The 20,049-nt window shown below is 39.6% G+C and overlaps 2 protein-coding genes and 1 long non-coding RNA gene across 3 annotated transcripts in view; 2 read left to right on the top strand and 1 right to left on the bottom strand.

Moving 5' to 3' along the window:
- The window catches only part of LOC137756013 (uncharacterized), a 158,864-nt gene that overhangs the window by 105,408 nt on the left and 33,407 nt on the right, over window positions 1–20,049 (bottom strand). The gene's annotated exons all lie outside the window — the stretch shown is intronic.
- Window positions 1,005–2,887, top strand: DEFB108B (defensin beta 108B). Its single transcript, XM_068532101.1, has 2 exons — window positions 1,005–1,023; window positions 2,724–2,887. Exons 1-2 carry the CDS (start codon window positions 1,005–1,007, stop codon window positions 2,885–2,887), a joined length of 183 nt encoding a protein of 60 aa, XP_068388202.1.
- LOC137755816 (beta-defensin 109-like) lies at window positions 11,421–18,538 on the top strand. The gene is made up of 2 exons (XM_068531896.1): window positions 11,421–11,511; window positions 18,333–18,538. The coding sequence occupies exons 1-2, from the start codon at window positions 11,421–11,423 to the stop codon at window positions 18,536–18,538; spliced, it is 297 nt and encodes a 98-aa protein (XP_068387997.1).

The raw sequence follows: 20,049 nt of genomic DNA, 5'->3' as shown, positions 1-20,049 counted from the left end.
TCCTTGTAACTGAATATAGATAGCTCTTCGCTTGGACGCTTTATCTGGGGCCAAAGTGTTTGTAGCTTATGTTCCCATTTAACAGGGTTTTCTGGTCAGAAGTGTGCGCCCACATCTCCCTAATGAACTGAGCGTCCAACAAGGATTCTCAGCCTTCTTGCAAAGGCCATTCTGCGTGCGTAGAACACTTCTGTCCACAAGTGCCCTAATGAGGTAGAGGAAGGCACTTGATATCCGGCCAAAGACATTCCGCTGGTGCCAGGGAGCCGCAGACGGAAGTTTTCTCTGCCTCTTGGAAATGAAGCCAAGCCTTCTCTCTCCAGCCACGAGGACTGCTGTTCCCCTGCTTACCATTCTCTTCTTTATGGGCCAAGCCCCACCAGGTAACAAAACAAACTCTGCCGAAGCTCTGGTAAGAGTAGGGTGCCTGAGGCCTTACAGGGGCCCAGTGTTCACAGCAACACCCGCCTCACCTCTGCCCTGAGCAGCGGTCTCGTGGGAAACCTGGGAAGTCCTGCAGCCACCTGACTCAGTAGCTCTCCACAGCAGCTCTCAGTTAGATGGCATGAAGTCAAGGGCGTTTCAAGCACTTGAAACCCTCTTTGTTCCAGCACTGAAGATGAATTATTTAGGCAAGTTTACTAGCAGTTTCTAGATCTAGGTAACAAAAAAATGAGGCATTATTCTACAAAATCTTGGTCTCCAAAACTCGTCTACTTTCAGCAAAAATTAGCATCCTAAGATACTGATACAAGAGCTATGCCAAAGTTATAGGGGCAGAGGGATTGGTGAGGGGGTCTCCTTGAAAGGCCTGCTCTGAGTCCGAGAGACCTCCAACCCGCTGCCCCTTAATACGGTTGGCCGCCCAGCCTTGATGATGCCCCTGAAGGCTCCATGCCAACCTCGGGCTATCCTCTTCCTTTTCAACATCTGTTCTCCTAAAGTAGAACTTTAAACACAGGGGTCAAGATGGCACTGCAGTGAGTGCACCCCCTTCACTCTGCATGCGAACGTGGATCACAGGTACAGGCACAGACGTATATCTCCGGGACATGTAGATCTAAGGAGGGATGAGTGACTTACTGCTCTACATCAAGAGGACTGTCTTATCTTTTCCTGAGAATTCAGGGTCTCAAGGGTTGGGAAGAAGTAGGAAGGTAGACAGATGCGTGAATGGGGACAGTCCTCATATAAGGAGCGGTAGCCTACTTAATCCCGGCCCTGTTATTCATCTCAAATTCCTTGCGGAGTGTGGGGTAGTGGATATATTTCACTATATTCTGCATTCACACACACAGAATATTACTATTCTGGTTACAGGTAAAAACACAGATGAAAACCTTAAATAGACAGCCTCAAACACTTAGGACTAATGTGATCTCATGAGTTTCCTTCCAAAGCCTGCTCTGACCATCAGATCCTTCAAGGCTTAGTGTCTTAAGCTTTCAACCCCTGCGATACTTCTTTTGTCTTTCTTTCAGCCATGCTTTATTTCTCTCTGGCTCTCGCTTACGAAACCTCCTCCCTCATCCTTGTGCCAATGCTCTATTTTGAGGGCTAGTTGACTCTTCCCTGTACTGTCTAGCAACCAAGGTTACTGGCCTATGATTTCTTGGAAGTCAAAGGCCATCATATCTTTTTATCTTTGTATGCCTGCTTCCCAGTAAGGGCCTCACATTCAGTGGATTCTTAACAAATATCCATTAATGATTGCTTTGTGAACAGTAAAGAGTTAAATTCAATTTAATGCATTTGACTTACAGCAGAATTCAATGGACTTTTGTTGAATGTCTATGAATGCCCTATACTGATTTGAAGCTATTCAAGAATTGGCTTTTATGTTCCAGAATAGGAAAATCTCAAAGTGTTGGTTTTGAGACCTCTTTTAATGTCAGCAAAGAGCTTAGGAAGTTGTCAGGGGAAAGGTACACTTTGTGACATACAGGGACGGCTCAGAATCAAGCCACTTTCAAAACTGAGCCCCTCATTGTGTATGACCCCACCCCCGAAACACTAATATATTAGGACATAAGTCAAATACTATTCAATGCTTTTAAAAAGGATGTTTGTTTAGCTTTTAAGAATCTTAATGTATGCAATGATTCCTGCAGCAGATTGCAACCTCAAAGACCAGAGCCAGGGAGAGAGGCAGTGAGTGCAGCCTCAGGATGCAAGAAATACTGACATGGGCACTGTTTGCATATTACATATGTAGGAATATTGTTCCCTTCCCCCAGAAAAATATCCTCTCTAATAATTTCCTTGATGTATATTATCTTTTGGATCTGTATTTCAGTTCCACTTTTGAAAGACACACACATACACACACACATATAGAAAGAGAGATATCTCTAAAAAGTTTCTTCTACTCTAGGAAAACCAGCAGTACAAGACTAATATTAAATAAAAACTGACCTCTGTCATCGGTGTTAGGAGATAATAAGGATCGAGAAAGACCCAGAAGAGCTGGGGCGGCGTGTGTGCCCTGGCATGGGGGCAGGGCTGCCCACGGCTAGCCTTTCGTTACTTAGATGCACTCAATATTGCCAGATTTTACAGCAATGCCCCAAATCCAAATCTTTGTGTGAAAGCAGATTTTTAAGAAATCAAATAACAATGAAAAATCCACAAAGACTGTTTCCAGATACTTCCTCCTCCCATGTAATTCAATAATAATTCAGGGACACCAGGAAATAGCTACCACAACTCTCTTCTCTGTGCAGGCGGGGCCGGTTTCAAGGAAGTCTGTGAGCGTCCAAACGGCTCCTGCCAGGAATTCTGCATTGACTCAGGAATCCAGGCTCGGAGATGTTTGGACGGCCGACCATGCTGTCTGCCCATGGTGCACGTACCTGAAGTCGACCCTACTACACCCAAGGAGCACTGACGCCCTTCTTAAGCTTTTTGTTTGTTTGGATGTTTTATTCTCACTCTCTCGTTCGCTTTTGCTCTTGCCTCTCTTTCTGTCTTTGTTCTCACAGGGATTCTTAGTGAGTTTTCAATAAGTAAAAAAACAAAACTTGCAAACACAAAACCTATTTTAAGAATTCGTATGATGTATTCTCACTTGGTCATGGTTTGGTCTCCATCTTTCTATACGGCCTGGATGAGCTCCAGGTTGGGTGGGGGTACTTTTTTCTTACCTACGGTTTTTGCCTGGCCCGGCAGCCCTCCACCCTTCATCTGGGGACACTACTCGCCTTCCCCACTTGGAAAATGCACGACTTCATTCCATGCAGGCTTCTGGGGTCTCCCTCCCTATCAAAAGGGCAGATCACAGGAAACCTGTATAATCGGATTTCCCAGACTTCGCCAGCAAGCTGAATGTGGACAGAGCAACACCCAGATAAAAGACAATTTCTTCTCATACCCTTTTCAAAGCCAGTCCTCCGGGTTCCCTTTTTTCCACATTCTCACCAACACTTCTTCTCTTTTATCTTTTGACAGTAGCCATCCTAACAGGTGTGGGATGGTATCTCACTGTGGTTTTGACTTGCATTTATTTCCCTGATGAATAGTAACGTTGAGCAACTTTTCACATACCTATTAGCCTTTTGTATGACTTCTTTGGAAAAACGTCTATTCTGGTCCTTTGCCCGAGTTTTTAATATACATATTTATCGCAAAATGGTTACCACAATAAGGTTATCTAACACTTCCATCACCTCAGATAGTTAGAACTTTTGTGTGTGTGGTGCAAACTTTTAAGATCTACTCTCTTATCAACTTTCAGTTACACAATAAATTACTTACTGTTAACTATATATACCAGGCTGTATATTAGATCTCCAGAACTTATTCATCTTACAGCTGGAAGCTTGTACCTTTTGACCACCTTCACCCATTCACCCCAACCTCACTCCCTGCAAACACCAATCTACCTGCGGTTTCTATGAGTTTGGATTTTTTTTAGATTCCACATATAAATGAGATCATATGGTATTTGTCTTTCTCTGTCTGACTTACTTCAGTTAGCATATGTTCTCAAAGTTCGTCCATGTTGCTGCAAATGATAGGATTTCCTTCTTTTTTTCATGACTGAACAATATTCCATTCTGTGTGTATGTATATGCTCAATGCATGTTTCCCAACACCATTTATTAAAGAGACTATCATTTCCCCATTGAGGAGTCTTGACTCCCTTGTCAAATATTAGTTGACCATATATATGCAGGTTTATTTCTAGGCTCTTGATTCTACTCTATCGGTCTACGTGTTTGTTTTATGCCAATAACATGCCGTTTTGATTAATATAGCTTTGTAATACAGTTTGAAATTAGGAAGTTGTGATGCTCCAGCTTTGTTCTTCTAGCTGATGGCTTTGGCTATTCAGGTTCTGCTGTGGTTCTATATGAACTTTAGAACTTGTTTTTTCTTTTTCTGTGAAAAATGCCATTGGAATTTTGATGGGTATTGCACTAAATTTGTAGATTGCTTTCAGTAGCATGGATATTTTAACAATATTAATTATTCTGGGACATTTTTTCATTTATTTGTGTCTTCTTCAATTTCTTTCATTATTGTCTTATATTTTCAGTGTATAGGTGTTTCAATTCTTTGGTTAAATTTACTCCTAAATCTTTTATTGTTTTTGATGTTATCACAAATAAAATTGTTTCTTAATTTTTCAGATAGTTCAGTTTTAACATATAGAAATGCAACTAAGTTTTGTATGTTGATTTTGTATCCTGAAACTTTACTTAATTCATTTATTAGTTCTAACAGTTATTCATGGAGTCTTTTAGGGTTTTCTATATATAAGGTTATTTCATCTGCAAAGACTATTTTAAAAATAAAACTACCATATGATACAATAATTCTGCTTCTGGGGTTTATTTTAAGGAAACAGAAACACTAACTCAAAAATATATTTGCACCCTCATGTTCATTGCAGCATTATTCACAATAATCAAGACGTGGAAAAAAACCTTTGTCCATTGATAGATGAATGAATAAGGAAAATGTGATACACATTATATATATGATGAAATATCATTAAGCCATAAAAAAGAATGAAATCTTGCCATTTGTGACAACATGGATGGACCTTGACGGCATTATGCTACGTGCAATAAGTTAAATACTGTATGATCTCATTTATATGTGGAATCCAAAAGAAAAAACAAACCAAGAAAACAACAAACTCATAGATACAGAGAACAGACTGGTTGTTACTGGAGTCCGGGGGTTGGGGGTGGGTAAAAAGGGTGAAACAGTCAAAAGGTACAAACTTCCAGTTATAAAATAAATAAGTCCTAGGGACGTAACGTACAGCATGGGTGACTATAGCTAATAATACTGTACTGCATGCTTGATAAGAGAGTAGATAAGTTGATAAGAGAGTAGATCTTAAAGTTCTCATCACAAGGAAAAAATTTGTAGTCATGCATTGTGATGGATGTTAATTAGACTTATTGTGGTGATCACTTCCCAATATATACATATATTGAATCATTATGTTGTATACCAGAAATATAATGTTGTATGTCAATTACATATCAATAAAAAATCATTTCTTTTTCAGTAATCAATAAAATAAGAGGACAAAAATTCAGTAAGCATATAAAAGACCTGGACAATACTAACAACAAACAATCTAATTAATATTGTTTAAAAACTTCCCACAACAACAGCAGAATAAACATTCTTTCTAAGTGTGCACTTACCAATATAAACCATATTCTGGGCCACAAAACAAGTCTTGATAAACATAAAATTATCCAAATCATATAAAATACGCTCTGTGACCTTAATAGAATTAAACCAGAAATCAACACTCAGTACTTAGAAAATTCCCATACATTTGGAAATTAACATGCTTCTGGATAAAAATGAATAAGCATTTGAATTGAGTAAAAATAAAAGTACAACATAACAAAGTGTGTGGAATAAAGCTCCAGTAGCATTTTGAAATAAATGTATAGTATCCAAATGCTTATATCATCAAAGAAGAGCAAATTAAATCTAAAACAAGAAAAGGAGGAGATTAATGTAAATAATAAAAGAAATTAAACAGAAAATCAATAGAGAACAAAAAAGAAATCAAAAATTGGTTCTTTGAAAAGATGAATAAAATTTGTAAATGTCTTACCACTCTGATCTGAGAGAGATAGACAAAAAGAGCACAGATTACCAATGCCAGCCATGAAAGAAAGGACATCAGATCCTACAGATATAAGATGAATAACCAGGCATTATTAGGCATAACTGTATGTCCATAAATCCAACAAGATCAATGAAAATAGGCAAATTCTTTTAAAGAAACAAACTACCAAAACTCACTTAAGAAGAAATAAATAAGAAAGAAGAAAAGACAAACTATAGGGACAGAAAGATAAGACATTGTCAGGAGCTAGGAACAGGAGACGTTGACCACAAAAGGATGTGAGGGGAATTTTGTAGGTAATAGAACTGTTCTATGTATTGATTGTGGTGTTGGTTATACAATTATATGCACTTTTTAAATCTCATAGAATTGAGCTAATTTTTAATGAATAAAATTCAGATGTCTGCTATGTAAGACATCTCAATAAATGTGACTTAAAAGACAATACAAATATCAATTCTGTTCCTGTCTTCTGCTTTTATTGCTCCCTTTATCTGACTTCTAATAGCTTGTGTCTTCTTTTCATTAAGCTTGAATGTCATGATAGAATTCACTTACAAGAACCTGCTATATTTCTCCACCCAGAACGTGGCCTTCCAGAGTAACCACAGCTTCCACCCCCATACCTTTCCTGTACCTTTGAGGCCTGGCACCACTACAGGGACAGGTAAAAATCTGGAGGAGGTCCAGTCATGCAGAAAAGCCTACATCACCCTCTCTTATAGTTCAAAGTATAAAACAGTGGGCACTGATACTGGGCAATGGAAAAAAATCCGCTCTGGCTCTGCTCCTGATGCATTCACATAACCCAAACTGTTTCCTGGGTACATTCAATGTCAGCTACCACCTGATGACCCTACAGACAAACCTTAGCCCTAAGGATTGGTCCAAATGGCTAGAAGAAAAACAAACCCTGCATGAGGATTTAGACGCTATAAGCCAGAGTTCTCAACTGGAGACGCTTTTGCCCCTGGCACATAATTGGCAATGTCTAGAGGTACTTTCGGTTGTGACAACCAGAAAGATGCTACTGGCACCTAGCGGATAGAGACCAAGGATGTTACTAAACATCCTACAATGACAGAAATGACCTTCAAGACAAAGAATTATCTGACCCAAAATGTCAGTAGTGCTGAGATTGAAAAAACTCTGCTACAGGCTTTGACACAATGGTAAGAACCAAAACCCAGAAGAGGATAAATATCTTGTCTCAAGAGCATGTTGTAGCCTTCCTAGGAAAGCCCTAAATAGGTGTGAGGCATCCACCCACTCCCATAACTATCCTTCAGAATGGTGTGCGTTTAATTCATGGACATGCAGCATGTGTAAGTAATTCTCAGACACTCCAGCAAAATTGGTGATATTTTTCAGTCTTACATATTGTTTCTCTCCTGCTTTTGCTTCTCCATCTTTTTCAGTGCCTAACCACCTTCTGGCCCAATTAGCATCAGATCCCATTGCCTGAACGAATGTGACTTAATTCATCCCCAGTTCCATACTTCTCTTTGTATTTTGCCCTAGAACATTGTTTTCCTAGACGACTTAAAATCTGTCAAGGAGGGACTTCCCTGGGGAGGTAAGTGGATAAGACTCCCGCAGTGGATAAGACTCTGCACTCCCAATGCAGGGGGCCAGGGTTCAATCCCTGGTCAGGGAACTAGATCCCACATGCATGCCGCAACTAAGAGTTTGCATGCCACAACTAAGGAGCCTGGCTGCTACAACTAAGGAGCCCGCCTGCTGCAACTAAGGAGCCCTGGAGCCGCAACTAAGGAGCCCACCTGCCGCAACTAACAACGAGCACAACCAAATAAATAAGTATTTAAAAAGTAGAAATCTAAACTATGTATACTTAAAAAAATTCTGTCAAGGAAATTACAAATGCGTTTACAACATAATCACTTGAAACATCTGCACATCAAAGAAAATCTGACTGCTCAACCTTTATAACATTGCACCCACTGTGGCGTCACTTCCCCCAATGTCTCTTTGTTCCAATTTCCTTGATACTATGCTCTCCAGTGATGCTGGGACCAGGACTGTGCAAATCACATTTCCCAGACTCCTTTGCCGATTGTCTTCAATGACAGGCACTACAGGGGGATGTAGAGCTTGGAGAAGGGGGAGGGACTTCTTTCCTCATTTTTGTTCCTGTCACTGTTGCTACAGCAATGACAGGTTGCATCCAGGAGAAACGGTCGGCCCCAGGGTCCACCTTCTCATGGCACTCCAGGACCAATTTCATCATGTCCTCAAACAGATGCCAGCAATCTGATGCCCCTTCTTCATAGATCTGAGGGCTGACCCTGAAAGGTCTCCCCTTAGAGCTGCAGAGGCGCCAGGCACAGCTGCACAGCATGCCCCTCCTCCGAGGCCTGAGGGTCACAGGACTCCTTCCCAGGCTCCTGGTTGCTTCCATTTTGTTGTCCCATTGAGTGGTGTTATCTACTTCCTGAAGTTTTTTCTGGGTTCCCTCAGCATTCTCTTTGAACAAATCCTGACATAAATCCCCTTTGTCCAAAATACTAGTATATTCTAATTGACTGGATCCTGACTGATAGAACTGCTACTACTATTGTTTCTCCTGTCGTTGCTGTGGTTACTACTACTATTATCATCCTAGATAACACATCTAGGTAACACGTCTAGTTACCTAACCATAAATGGACAAAGAGTAATGCAGATGACATTTCCTCACTCACAATTGATAGATCAAGTATTAAAAATACATTAAGACTATAGCACACCTAAAACAGCAATTTTTAAGGTAAAATCTACAAACACTTTCAATTCTAAACATTATAAACGTGAAATATAACTCAGTTTCTATTTTCCACGTAACATAAAGAAGAACTGACTACATATGAGTCCTCTCAGGATCCTCAACAATTTTAATGAAAATAGCACAGATAAGTATGTTTGATAATAATGCATGTAACTGGAATTTAATAACAAATGAAAATTAAAATAAGAAAGCATAAAGTAATTCAAAAACATTTTAATAACTAGAAAGGAAATAATGAAAATACTCCTTATACTGGTTTACTGATCAGATAAGCTAACATTACTCCTATATAACATGTGGAATTATTATGTAAGACAATGTAAAATGTAAAAAATTTTTTCCCAAATAAAAATAGATAATTCTTTTCTTATATCTTAAAGTTAAAACAGTAGCAAATGATAGGGAAAAGTTCTGTATTTATTAATATTATGGCTAATTATAGACATAAATTTTAGAGCCATTTCTATCAAGTTTTTAGATTTTGACAGCATATTGATATATTTTATTTCAAGTTACATTGTTCTTAAAACTGTAATAGTACTTGCCCTCCAGTTTTTTTTTCAACATCTTTATTGGAGTATAATTGCTTTACAGTGTTGTGTTAGTTTCTGCTGTATAACAAAGTGAATCAGCTATATGTATACATATATCCCCATATCCCCTCCCTCTTGCGCCTCCCTCCCAGCCTCCCTAACCCACCCCTCTAGGTGGTCACAAAGCACCGAACTGACCTCCCTGTGCTATGCGGCTGCTTCCCACTAGCTATCTATTTTACATTTGGCGGTGTATATATGTCCATACCACTCTCTCACTTCGTCCCAGCTTACCCTTCCCCCTCCCCATGTCCTCACCTCTTTCTTTATGAAAATGGTATTTGGTTTCCTTTTAATTATCTGATTCTGGTTTAATTGTTTGCTTGCATCACTGTCTCCCTGCTAGGCTCTAAGTTCTTTTATTGTAAACATCATGTCTTTTTACAGTTTTTTTTTTTTTGAGAATAATGTCTGACAAAGCAGGTGCTTTGGGTTGGCAGGGGAGAGAGGAATTAACCAAGGGTGAGCAAAGTTGTGAGTGACTCAGAAAATGTAAGAGGTTCACTTATGTTCACACCCAAAGAAGTGGTGGACAGTCTTCTCTTTCTGGCACTCACATCTCAGAATCAGATGGCCATACACCATTATCTGAAGCTTTGGATGAAGAAATGAAATGAAACAAACGAGCAAAACCTCTAAATGGATATTTGTTTGCTTTCTTCTGTTGTGATTATATAGCTCCTGATGACATGAGGTAGGATCTGTAATTGAACCTTATCATTGTTTCTGCTGAATTCGTCGTTATGTTTATTACCAACAGCAAAAGATAGATATGTAGATAGCTAGATAGATATAGATAGATGATAGATATAGACATAAATAGATGATAGATTTAGATAGGTGATAGATATATAGATTATAGATGACTGATAGATACAATAGATAATAAATAATAGATAGATAAGTGATAGATAGATAGATAGATAGGTAGATACAGACAGATAGATACAGGTATATAGGAGCTGAAATGTCTCTTACAGAGACATTTATCATGGAGTATTCATTGTTTTTCCTTCTTCCAACAATGAGCATAAAGTTGAAAAAGAAACATCAAGTGTTTGTTTATCACAGGGAATACTCTTGAACTAATGATTGCTTCATATTTCTTTATTCTTTCTCTTTCCCTCATTCTCCCTTTCTGTTCTCTCATTCATCCTCTCTCCCGCCCATCCCCTCCCCCAGTCTCCCACCCCCATCTCTCTCTCTTACACACACACACAAACTCAGACACATAGTTGTATGCAAGGTAGATAGGGTCACTTTCACGGTTACTTTAAATGTTGTTATACATTTACCTCTTTAACATATGTCTGGAAAAGACCTGAAATACTAACACTCTCATGATCCTCCCACCTGAACTTGCGCCCTATTAAAGCAGGTTTGCTAGAGGACAGATGCATACTTGTATTATTCGCTACCTGCTGCTATATAGTGTATTACCAAGAGTCAGTAGCTTAAAACAGTAAACAGTTACTAACGTAATTTATATGGTGAGACAGGTAAGTGTCTCTGGCTCAAGAGCTCTTACGAGGTTGCTGTAAAATTGGGGGCCTGGCTGGAGGTTCATCTGAAGGCTGGGGTGGGGAGGAACCTGCTTCCAAGCTCACTCACTCACTCACGCAGTTGTTCACAGGCTTCACGTCTTCACTGGCTAATTGCTAACGTCGTCAGTCCCCTGCCACATGGTTCTTCCCATAACGGAACCCAGCAGACCACGCGGATATCCTAAATCTGTGGGAAACGCATAACGCTAACTTCTGCTTTCTCATCCACTGAGTTACCACCACATTGCGTACTTTTGTCCCTGGAGATTTCCTGTGGGAGACGGGGTTATTCTCTGTTTGTTAGGCTCCACTAACCATGAACAAACCACAGGTCCAGGGAGCATCATAAAAGGCCATGGGCCTGCCATGCTCAGTGACCCCAGGCTCCGACCATGTTGATGCCGCTTCCCTTCAGCTGCCGTTCATCCAGGAGACTCCATGTGCTTCTCTCCATGCTCCTCTTTTTGACTCTCTTATCCCCAGGTAAGGTGGTGGCTGATTACCTGGGTCTGCAGTTTAGAAGGCTATTGGGCAGGTCAGACAAGACCCTGGAATCAGTCTTACAGATTCGTAAACCTAGTATCAACAGCTTCCCTGGGATTACAATGGGGGAGGAGAGGAAAGAGACCATTCCTTTGCCATTAGCCAAATTGCCTGATGAGGTCACATCCCACTTTATCCTTACTTTGTATCTTGGGATGCCTAGGTGAGGCACAGCAATTTATTTGTAGGCAGGTAGATCCGAAAGGATTGGATTTCATCAGCATCTATCATTTTATCTATTCAGTAGGTCGGAAAAAGAGATGGACAGGGTCTTATCAACAGGGGTTAGTGCTAAGGGGGTGTCCTGGGGAACTCTGTCCGGTAGGTGTTCGTCTCCTGAAGGAATGGAGAAATCAGCATAACAAGTATAACTCTCGCTATGGGAGACATATATCCATAATTGTGGGAGTAGGGTGAGCATTTTTTAAATCCAAACTAGACGCTTTTGAAAAGTGAAAGAAGCAGTCTTATAACTGTATCAGAACTAAGGCATAAACCAGAACTGTCTCACCTAAACTGGTCACTGGGCCACTCTATGTAAATGGCACAGACCCAGAATAGGGTTTCAGAAAGAGAATTACGGTTCCCAGGGAGGGGTTACTGAGAAGATCAAGTGCTGGTCCACATTCTAGGAAGGGATTCTCATGTTAAATAGCACTCGCACGGCATAGGTACTCCAACATAAATCTAGTCTCTCAAAAGGAGGCAATAAGGAGGAAAACACATTTTGGAATACTGACACATGAGTTATGTAGGAAGAAAATGATTGGGCTGGGAAATGGAGACAGCAACACAAAATGTGATACTCTGTGATCATGAACCCTTAGGGCTAAGACTGTCAATTAAAAGCTATCAGGCTCAAACTCGTCATTTTTAGATAAGATGACTGAGGTCCATAGAAGTACTTCACATTCTATAATTTAAGCATTCATACCTGCATCTGAAAACAATATGTCAGGGTTGAGGAGGCTGATAGTCAATTCTGTAGAAAGAGTTTAAATAGTCTGTAGGTCATGTAAGACTAGCTGGTATCAGTGGGAGCAAACATATTAAGAAGACACAGATTGGACACAATGATCTCTGCACTTCTTTCTTCATTAAAGAGGAATTTGTCTAGAGTATACTGTCAGGCTCTGTTCTAAATTTCCTATCGGGTAGTATGATATCAATGAAGACTATGACTAAAACAGAGGAAAATTTCCTGCTTGAATGGTGCTTCCAATGTTAACCTTTCATGTTGTTCACATGCTGCTATTCTTTATCCTCTACTCAATTTACTTGCACTCTAAGGATAGACTGACTCAAGTGGCGTGGATTCATTTCCTCTTGGCGGAACGGGTCATTAACAAGTCAGACCTATGTGGGCGTCTCCATGCCCCCTGACCAGGGAGGAGCCCTGAGACTCAAGCAGTCCAGAGGCCTACCTTCTTGCTCCTTCTCCTCTGCTGGTTCCAGCCCATGGCCCACCTATTCCTTTTCTTTGCTTCTATGTCTTCATCTTTTACTTTGATCCCTCCTTCTGAGTCCTCTGTGGAAGAGATTCCCAATTTGTAGTTTTACCTCTAACTTTTCAACCCCAAATGGTCATTTGAAAATATCTGTTTATTCAGTTTTCAATAAAGTTATCTGTCAGTCATCTTATATCTGAATATACTATCTTCCAGTCAATTTTCTGAGTTTTAGGTATAAAACACAAGTAAGCCACATAACTACTCACAAGGATCTTAAAGTTTTATGGGAAGAGACAAACATAGGAAAAAATGATTATACCAAAATAAGTGAAAAGTTAAAGCATGACTCTCTGGAAACACGGGGTTACAGAGAAAGAGAACTAGTTCTTTTTGTGAAATTAGTCAAAGTATAAACGAAAAAACCACAACATAACACCAACTTTATAAAAGAAATCATGATTGTATACATTTATAAATGAAAAATGATTTGTGAAGTGAATCTGAGGACTAGAGAGGAGAGTGGAGGGGACTTCAGACAAACGAAATAACATGAGGAAAGACGCCGAGATGTGATGACCGTGGTATACTGATGGTGGTGGATTATAAGTTCAGCCCAGTGATGTTAGCTGAAGCGATCACGCCTGCAGTCTGGTGAGGAGAATCAGAAGCAGCCCATGAGTGCCCCGATGGCACATGCTAAGGAGGGGCTGTATGTACTGGCTCGTTCTCATAATGGAACGGACAAACTCATCTGAGTTGAGACACGTCTCTCTGGGCAACGAAGAAGACGGACAGGAAGGGGTAGCCTGGAAGGGAATGATCACTGGAACTGAGCTGAGATAGAACAACTGGACGGTAAACTCTGGGTTAAGAGAAGGTGACACGTGAAAGGAATATGGAAGAGCTGTAACTGACTACATTTAATGAATGAATGGATGCACTGGGTTCCTGAATAAAGTTAAAGGGCATATTCACCAAGAAAGGAAACACAGCGATGAGAATGCTTGGTTTTGTGTTTCTTTGTTCTTGAGATTCGGACAGGAACAAAATGAGGTCCACTTTCAACATCGTAATGTTGTGACTCAAATCAGGTCATAAGGTTGTTTAGGTTTCTTTTTTACAAGTTTTTTCCAGCTTTATTGACAAATAAACTTTGTATGTATTTAGGGTGTACAACATGATGATTTGATATACATACATATTTGCAACAAGGTGGATGAACGTGGAGACATTATGCTAAGTAAAATGAGAAAGATAAATGCTGCATGATTTCACTTACATGTGGACTCTAACACAGTTAAACTCAATAGAAATACTGAGTAGAATGATGGTGACCAAGAGCTGAGGAGTGAAGGAAATGGGGAGATATACATATATATGTGTGTGTGTGTGTGTGTGTGTGTGTGTGTGTGTGTGTGTATGGAAATACATCTCCATGGAAACTTTACTGCGTTTACCATTTTCACTGCCTACAATCACCAGTCCCTTATGTGTGAGAGTATGCTGGAGTGACCCCAAATCATTATTTTGAAGGTCAAGTTTATTGGCGAGAAAATGAATCCTTATCTGGAAGAAAAAGTGGTTCACACTAGCAGGCAATGACTTCCATCTCCGATCCAGTGACATAGTGTCTGGTCAAATGTATATACGCTGAATAAGTATCTGTAGCAAGAAAGAGTGCAAATGACTCTTTTTTTTTTCCATTTGTGTTATTTCACGTGAGGATAAGAACTGTGACTCATTTTGTCATTTTCCAGTCCTTTAAAGAGAAGAGTCTGTAAAACTTCAGAAGAAGTTGAAGATAGTCTGGAAACGGAAGCTAGCATGTTCTAAGAATAAATATAAGACCTTTGAGAGGTGCCCGAAAGACACACACCGTCACCTTTGTGATGTCACGCCCCCTTCATTTTAGTAGGACCTTAGGACTTTGGATTTTAGTTAACTAGCTTTCTTTGAGAACCCAGATCTCTGAGGGGCTCTTAAAAACTGTGATCTACAAATTATCCAGCTTGCTCTCTTTGTCAGGGCAAGAACATAATTATTTGCTCACATGGGCTATTCCAATAGTCCCTGAGGATCCAAATATGTTATTTATTCCATTAACTTGTACTCACGGTGTCTGGCCTTCCTGATCTTCTTTCATAATGAATTCATTGCTTATACTCAGCCTGCCATTTTCTTACGGTCTCATTTGAGAATGTGTCTCTGCTACCAATCAAAGCTACTGCTCTGAAACCTCTCCCTTCTTTGTCTCAGTTCCTGGGTTCCAACCTTAACCTACTGGCAACGTGGCAAACCCGAGTCAGTCCCCCATTAGGACTGGTGACAATAGCACTGACCTTCCGGAAAGCCCTACACCCACCAAGCTGACCAATACAGAGGGCCTACTGCTCAAGCTTCAGTTCACAGACTTTTTTCCTTGAAGAAGGGAGTATTTTAGGAAATTGCCCTACCATTTTCAAGAACAGAAATATTTCAAAGATATTCTCTAGGGTCTATTTTTTCTATAACAGCAGTCATTTGAGAGCATTGAACCCGTAATCTTGGCCAAAGTTTAAATCTTTCTTTCTACCTGATCATGTTCGGTTTGCATCTTTCAGTTATTTCTCAGTTTCTGATGCATTGATGGTACCCTGTGATTTCTGGCACCCCTACAGATTCTCTCAAAATGCTACTTACATCATTCCAGTGGCATCTGGAGAGTTACAGAAGGAGAGGAAAAACAGTAGGCTCAAGCCATCACTGACTTTCCTTCTTATGACTTATGGCATGGTTCAAAAATTTCAGAACTATATTCATGTAGTATTGACTGTGGACATTCTTCTTTTCTTTCTGATCTTCATGAGATCGAGGCGGACATTTTACTATGAAACACTACATGGCTTTTTGTGTTCAGACAAACTTTAACTTGGTTAAGGCAATACTGTCCTCTTCCTATTTAAAAAATAATGTTTATCAGGTGTCAATGTTGATTTTCTTTTCCATTCTCCCCTGCAAATACATACTGAAGTTACTTGACTAAGTGGGTATATTGTCTATGTCATTCTGTCACAGTAAACAGGAACATCAACACCAAGTTTTAATCTAAAAATATTGACTTATTATTCTTAGCTAGGAATGGCCTCGATAGGCAAATATAAGTAAAATTAATGTGATGACACCAAAAATATCTTATTTAATAGACCCCATACATTATTAAATGGACCTTGAATTATTTCTTGAGTGGTAAAACCTTGACACTATGCAAATTCTTAACACACAGATGAGTCCAAAGTGAAACTATTAACTGTCTGTTTCCTAACTCTTGTTTTAGGCGGATTTTCTACTGGAAGGCCAGTTTATTTTGAGGAGTGTGGCATCAGCTCTACCACTAGAGCGTTATTTATTAAATTAACTTTTCTACCATACAAGTCATCTGGAGGATAAAATGGTCTGGACACAATGACCAATTTTCGGCTTTCTAATACCCTTTACTTTTTAGATACAATTGAAAGGATTATTTAGAATGTCCACAAACTTACTTTTCCTCTAATTGATACACTCCATGATGAAAATTTCTCTGTCCTTTGAGTTAGGCAGATCACATCTACATTTGGAAAGAAAAAATAACTTCTGCTTCTTTCTGAGCTGATTGAAACATGAAGAGATTGAGAGGTTTTCTATTTGTTTAGAATAAACCTGCACCACGACTGAGCACCCACAGGTTCTTTTTCACTGAAATCCTCCCCTACCCCTTATCTAAATGGATAGGAGGAAAGAGGAGGTGAAATGTTAAACTTTTTTTTTTTTTTTTAAGATTTATTATTTATTTTTGGCTGCGTCAGGTCTTAGTTGTGGCAGGCAGGATCTTCGTTGAGGCAGGAGGGATCTTTTGTTGAGGCGTGTGGGCTTCTCTCTAGTTGTGGCGTGCAGGTTTTCTCTTCTCTAGTTGTGGCACGCAGGATCCAGGGTGCGTGGGCTCTGTAGTTGTGGTGCACGGGCTTAGCTGCCCCACGGCATGTGGGATCTTAGTTCTCCGACCAGGGATCGAGCCCGCGTCCCCTGCATTGGAAGGCGTATTCTTTACCACTGGGCCACCAGGGAAGTCCCGAAATGCTAAACATTTTTTAAAAAGAATGAGCATATAGAAACTGACGGAAGGCAACTACAATGATAGCTATATGAATCTGCAAGCTTCCTATGACCTACAAGCCAAAAATGATCTTGATCCTGTTTAATCAAGGTCACCTCATTTCTTATCAAACTTATTTTTTTCCCAATATGCTCCATCCGGGCTTCCCTGGTGGCACAGTGGTTAAGAATCTGCCTGCCAATGCAGGGGACACGGGTTCGAGCTCTGGTCTGGGAAGATCCCACATGCCGCGGAGCGACTAAGCCCGTGAGCCACAACTACTGAGCCTGCGCGTCTGGAGCCTGTGCTCCGCGACGGGAGAGGCCGCGACGGTGAGAGGCCCGCGCACCGCGATGAAGAGTGGCCCCCGCTCTCCACAACTGGAGAAAGCCCTTGCCCAGAAACGAAGACCCAACATAGCCAAAAATAAATATAAATAAATTTATAAAAACAAATATGCTCCATCCACACAGGTCTTTCTGTTCTTCAAATAAACTAAGCAAGAGACCTTGCTCCTGCTATTCTACATGCCTATCATACCCTCACGTGGATATCTGCTTGTCTATTTCATTTTCAGCATTCACATCTCAGTTCAAATGCTATATCCTCAGAAAGCCTTTCTCGGTCCATTTTATCAACTCCATCCTCCAGACTATATCTGGCCCATTACTATATTATTGTGTTCTAACCACTTATCACTTTCTGAAATTATCTTATCATTCTATTTGTGTATGGTCAGATTTTCCTCACTGAATATAAGTGCTGTGAGAATATTTCTGCCATTTCCACTGTTCTATTGCTAGTACAAAGAAAAACGCCTGGTGAATAGAAGACATTTGGCAAATATTGGTTGAAGATCCATATAAAGAGTAAAATAATAAAGACACTGCTGTATTTAGAACATATATTTTGTCCACCCCCTCGTTGTTTCACTTTGACATTTACCAAAGTTATTTTTGAAGCCTAAATTAACAAAATGCCAAAAACATATAAGAAAAGGAGGGAGGGGTTTGTTAATATTTTGGCTGTTGGGTAAAAAGCAGTCAGTGAACGTGATGAAGCAATTGAATGGACCCTTTGTCCAGCTTCTTTTCTCCATGTAGAAATGCTCTTCCTAGAACTCTTCTACTCTCACTCTTAAGTTTACAGGTTTAAATTCCATTCATGGACTAATGATCTCACTGACTCTTCTTCTACAGTAAGAAGTGGTTTGGCTTCTGCTGAAAACCACTGTTTCAATCTCTCTGGCCTTTGCAGAAGAGACACCTGCAAGATAACAGAGGATATAATTGGTGCCTGCCGAAGACGGTGGAAATGCTGTCGCCAGTGGTGGATTCTTCTGCCAATTCCAACGCCCATTATCTATTCAGATTATCAACCACCCATTAAGCATAAATTGAAATGAAACTTGGAAAAGCCTCAAAAGGAAACGTCTTTGTATCTAAAAATTTAAAATATACATATTAAACACTGCCAGCTTTATTATCAACTTCTATCATCCCTTGTCAAGAGAAATAAATAAATACATATTGATTTCAAATCTACCCAGATACTACTTCTTTATGACTCATTTTCAGATCCAAACAATCTCTTTAGAAGTAAGAAAGCCCATTTATTTGACAAATTTTTTAAAAATTTGTCACAGAAAGATCAAAAGATTAAACAACAAGTTGCAAAGATGAAAATATAGTTATATGCAACATAATTAAATAGACGCACAGAGAGTACAAAGGAAATGCAAAGGTCAAATATAGAAGAAATCTAGAAAATATCATGGAGGGGAGGAGATGTAAACAGAGAAAGGGAAGAAAATTGGAATCAGGCAAGAGGAAATAATCTGGGATGATATGTAAGGATTGTAACTGCATGGCAGATAACTGGAAAGAGATGAAAACAGAAAGGAGAGAACGAAAGGTTGAAGACCAACAGAAGTACCCTAACAAAATAAAACCTCAATTAACAACAACAAAAAAGATTTTGATATTCTACTGCTATGAGGAAACACTGTGATCATTTAGAGATTATCAATATTTTACTCCTCAACACAATTCCCTTTTATAGAACCTAAACATTTTACTGTAAAAAACATAGTAACCTCTTCCAAGGGTATGCTGTCAATACCCCTTTTAAATAGATTTTTGATGCTTCACAACTTCTGCTACAACTTCATCTTCCTCCCTAGTGTCATAAGGTCTCACTTTCCTTTCCTGAATGTCTTTGGGGCTTGAGTAAACTATATACCTCAAAGTAGTTCTTAGAAAGAGTCATATATAAAACTTCGATGATTAAGGAAATGTGCTTTGGTAGTGAAGACTCCCTTTCTCTCTTCCTATAATGCAGTATTTATGAAGTCTTTATGTTTTTTTTTAACTCTCAGAGTATGGATATTTCCCATAATAATTTGGTATAGTCTTTACTCGATTTAGGGCAAAACTGACCTTAAAACAGCAGAGGTATACTGTAGGTAAGGAACTAAGTGTGTAAGTGGTGAGACAGCTTGATGGTTTGCTTTCATTTCTCCCTCCCTACCTCATCTCCACCATCTAGCAAGAATATGGATAAGCACTACACCTGAGTTGAATTTAGTTTACAAAGACTATGTCCTTTGTGGATACAGGTGAGAAACTGGGACTCTCTACCAAGTCAATCTAGCCCTATATTACTGATCTATACCTGGACTCCACAAAATTGGGTGCCTCAGCTTAGACTAACTGCCTGTGAGTGCTCTTGAGTCTAATAGCTCAGAAGAGATCCTTAATCTGGCTTAATTCATTTAAAACACTATGGCACCTATTATCTATAATTTGGAATTTGCTGGCAAGTCCGCTTGTTTTCCTGATTTATCATGGAAACATGATGTCTTAAATAACTAAGGAAAAGATACCTGAAAGACTGTTATCCTAATGAGATGCAATC

The sequence above is a fragment of the Eschrichtius robustus genome, chromosome 21 (assembly GCF_028021215.1).
Source record: "Eschrichtius robustus isolate mEscRob2 chromosome 21, mEscRob2.pri, whole genome shotgun sequence".
In the NCBI taxonomy this organism is placed as follows: Eukaryota; Metazoa; Chordata; class Mammalia; order Artiodactyla; family Eschrichtiidae; genus Eschrichtius; species Eschrichtius robustus.
This window is presented reverse-complemented; position numbering and strand designations above follow the sequence as displayed.

Bases quoted from the DNA above. Each gene is read 5' to 3' on its own strand.
- LOC137755816 (XM_068531896.1), top strand. From the start codon at position 11,421: ATGTTGATGCCGCTTCCCTTCAGCTGCCGTTCATCCAGGAGACTCCAT. The intron at 11,512-18,332 runs GTAAGGTGGTGG...CTTCTTCTACAG, and splicing joins TTTGACTCTCTTATCCCCAG to TAAGAAGTGGTTTGGCTTCT.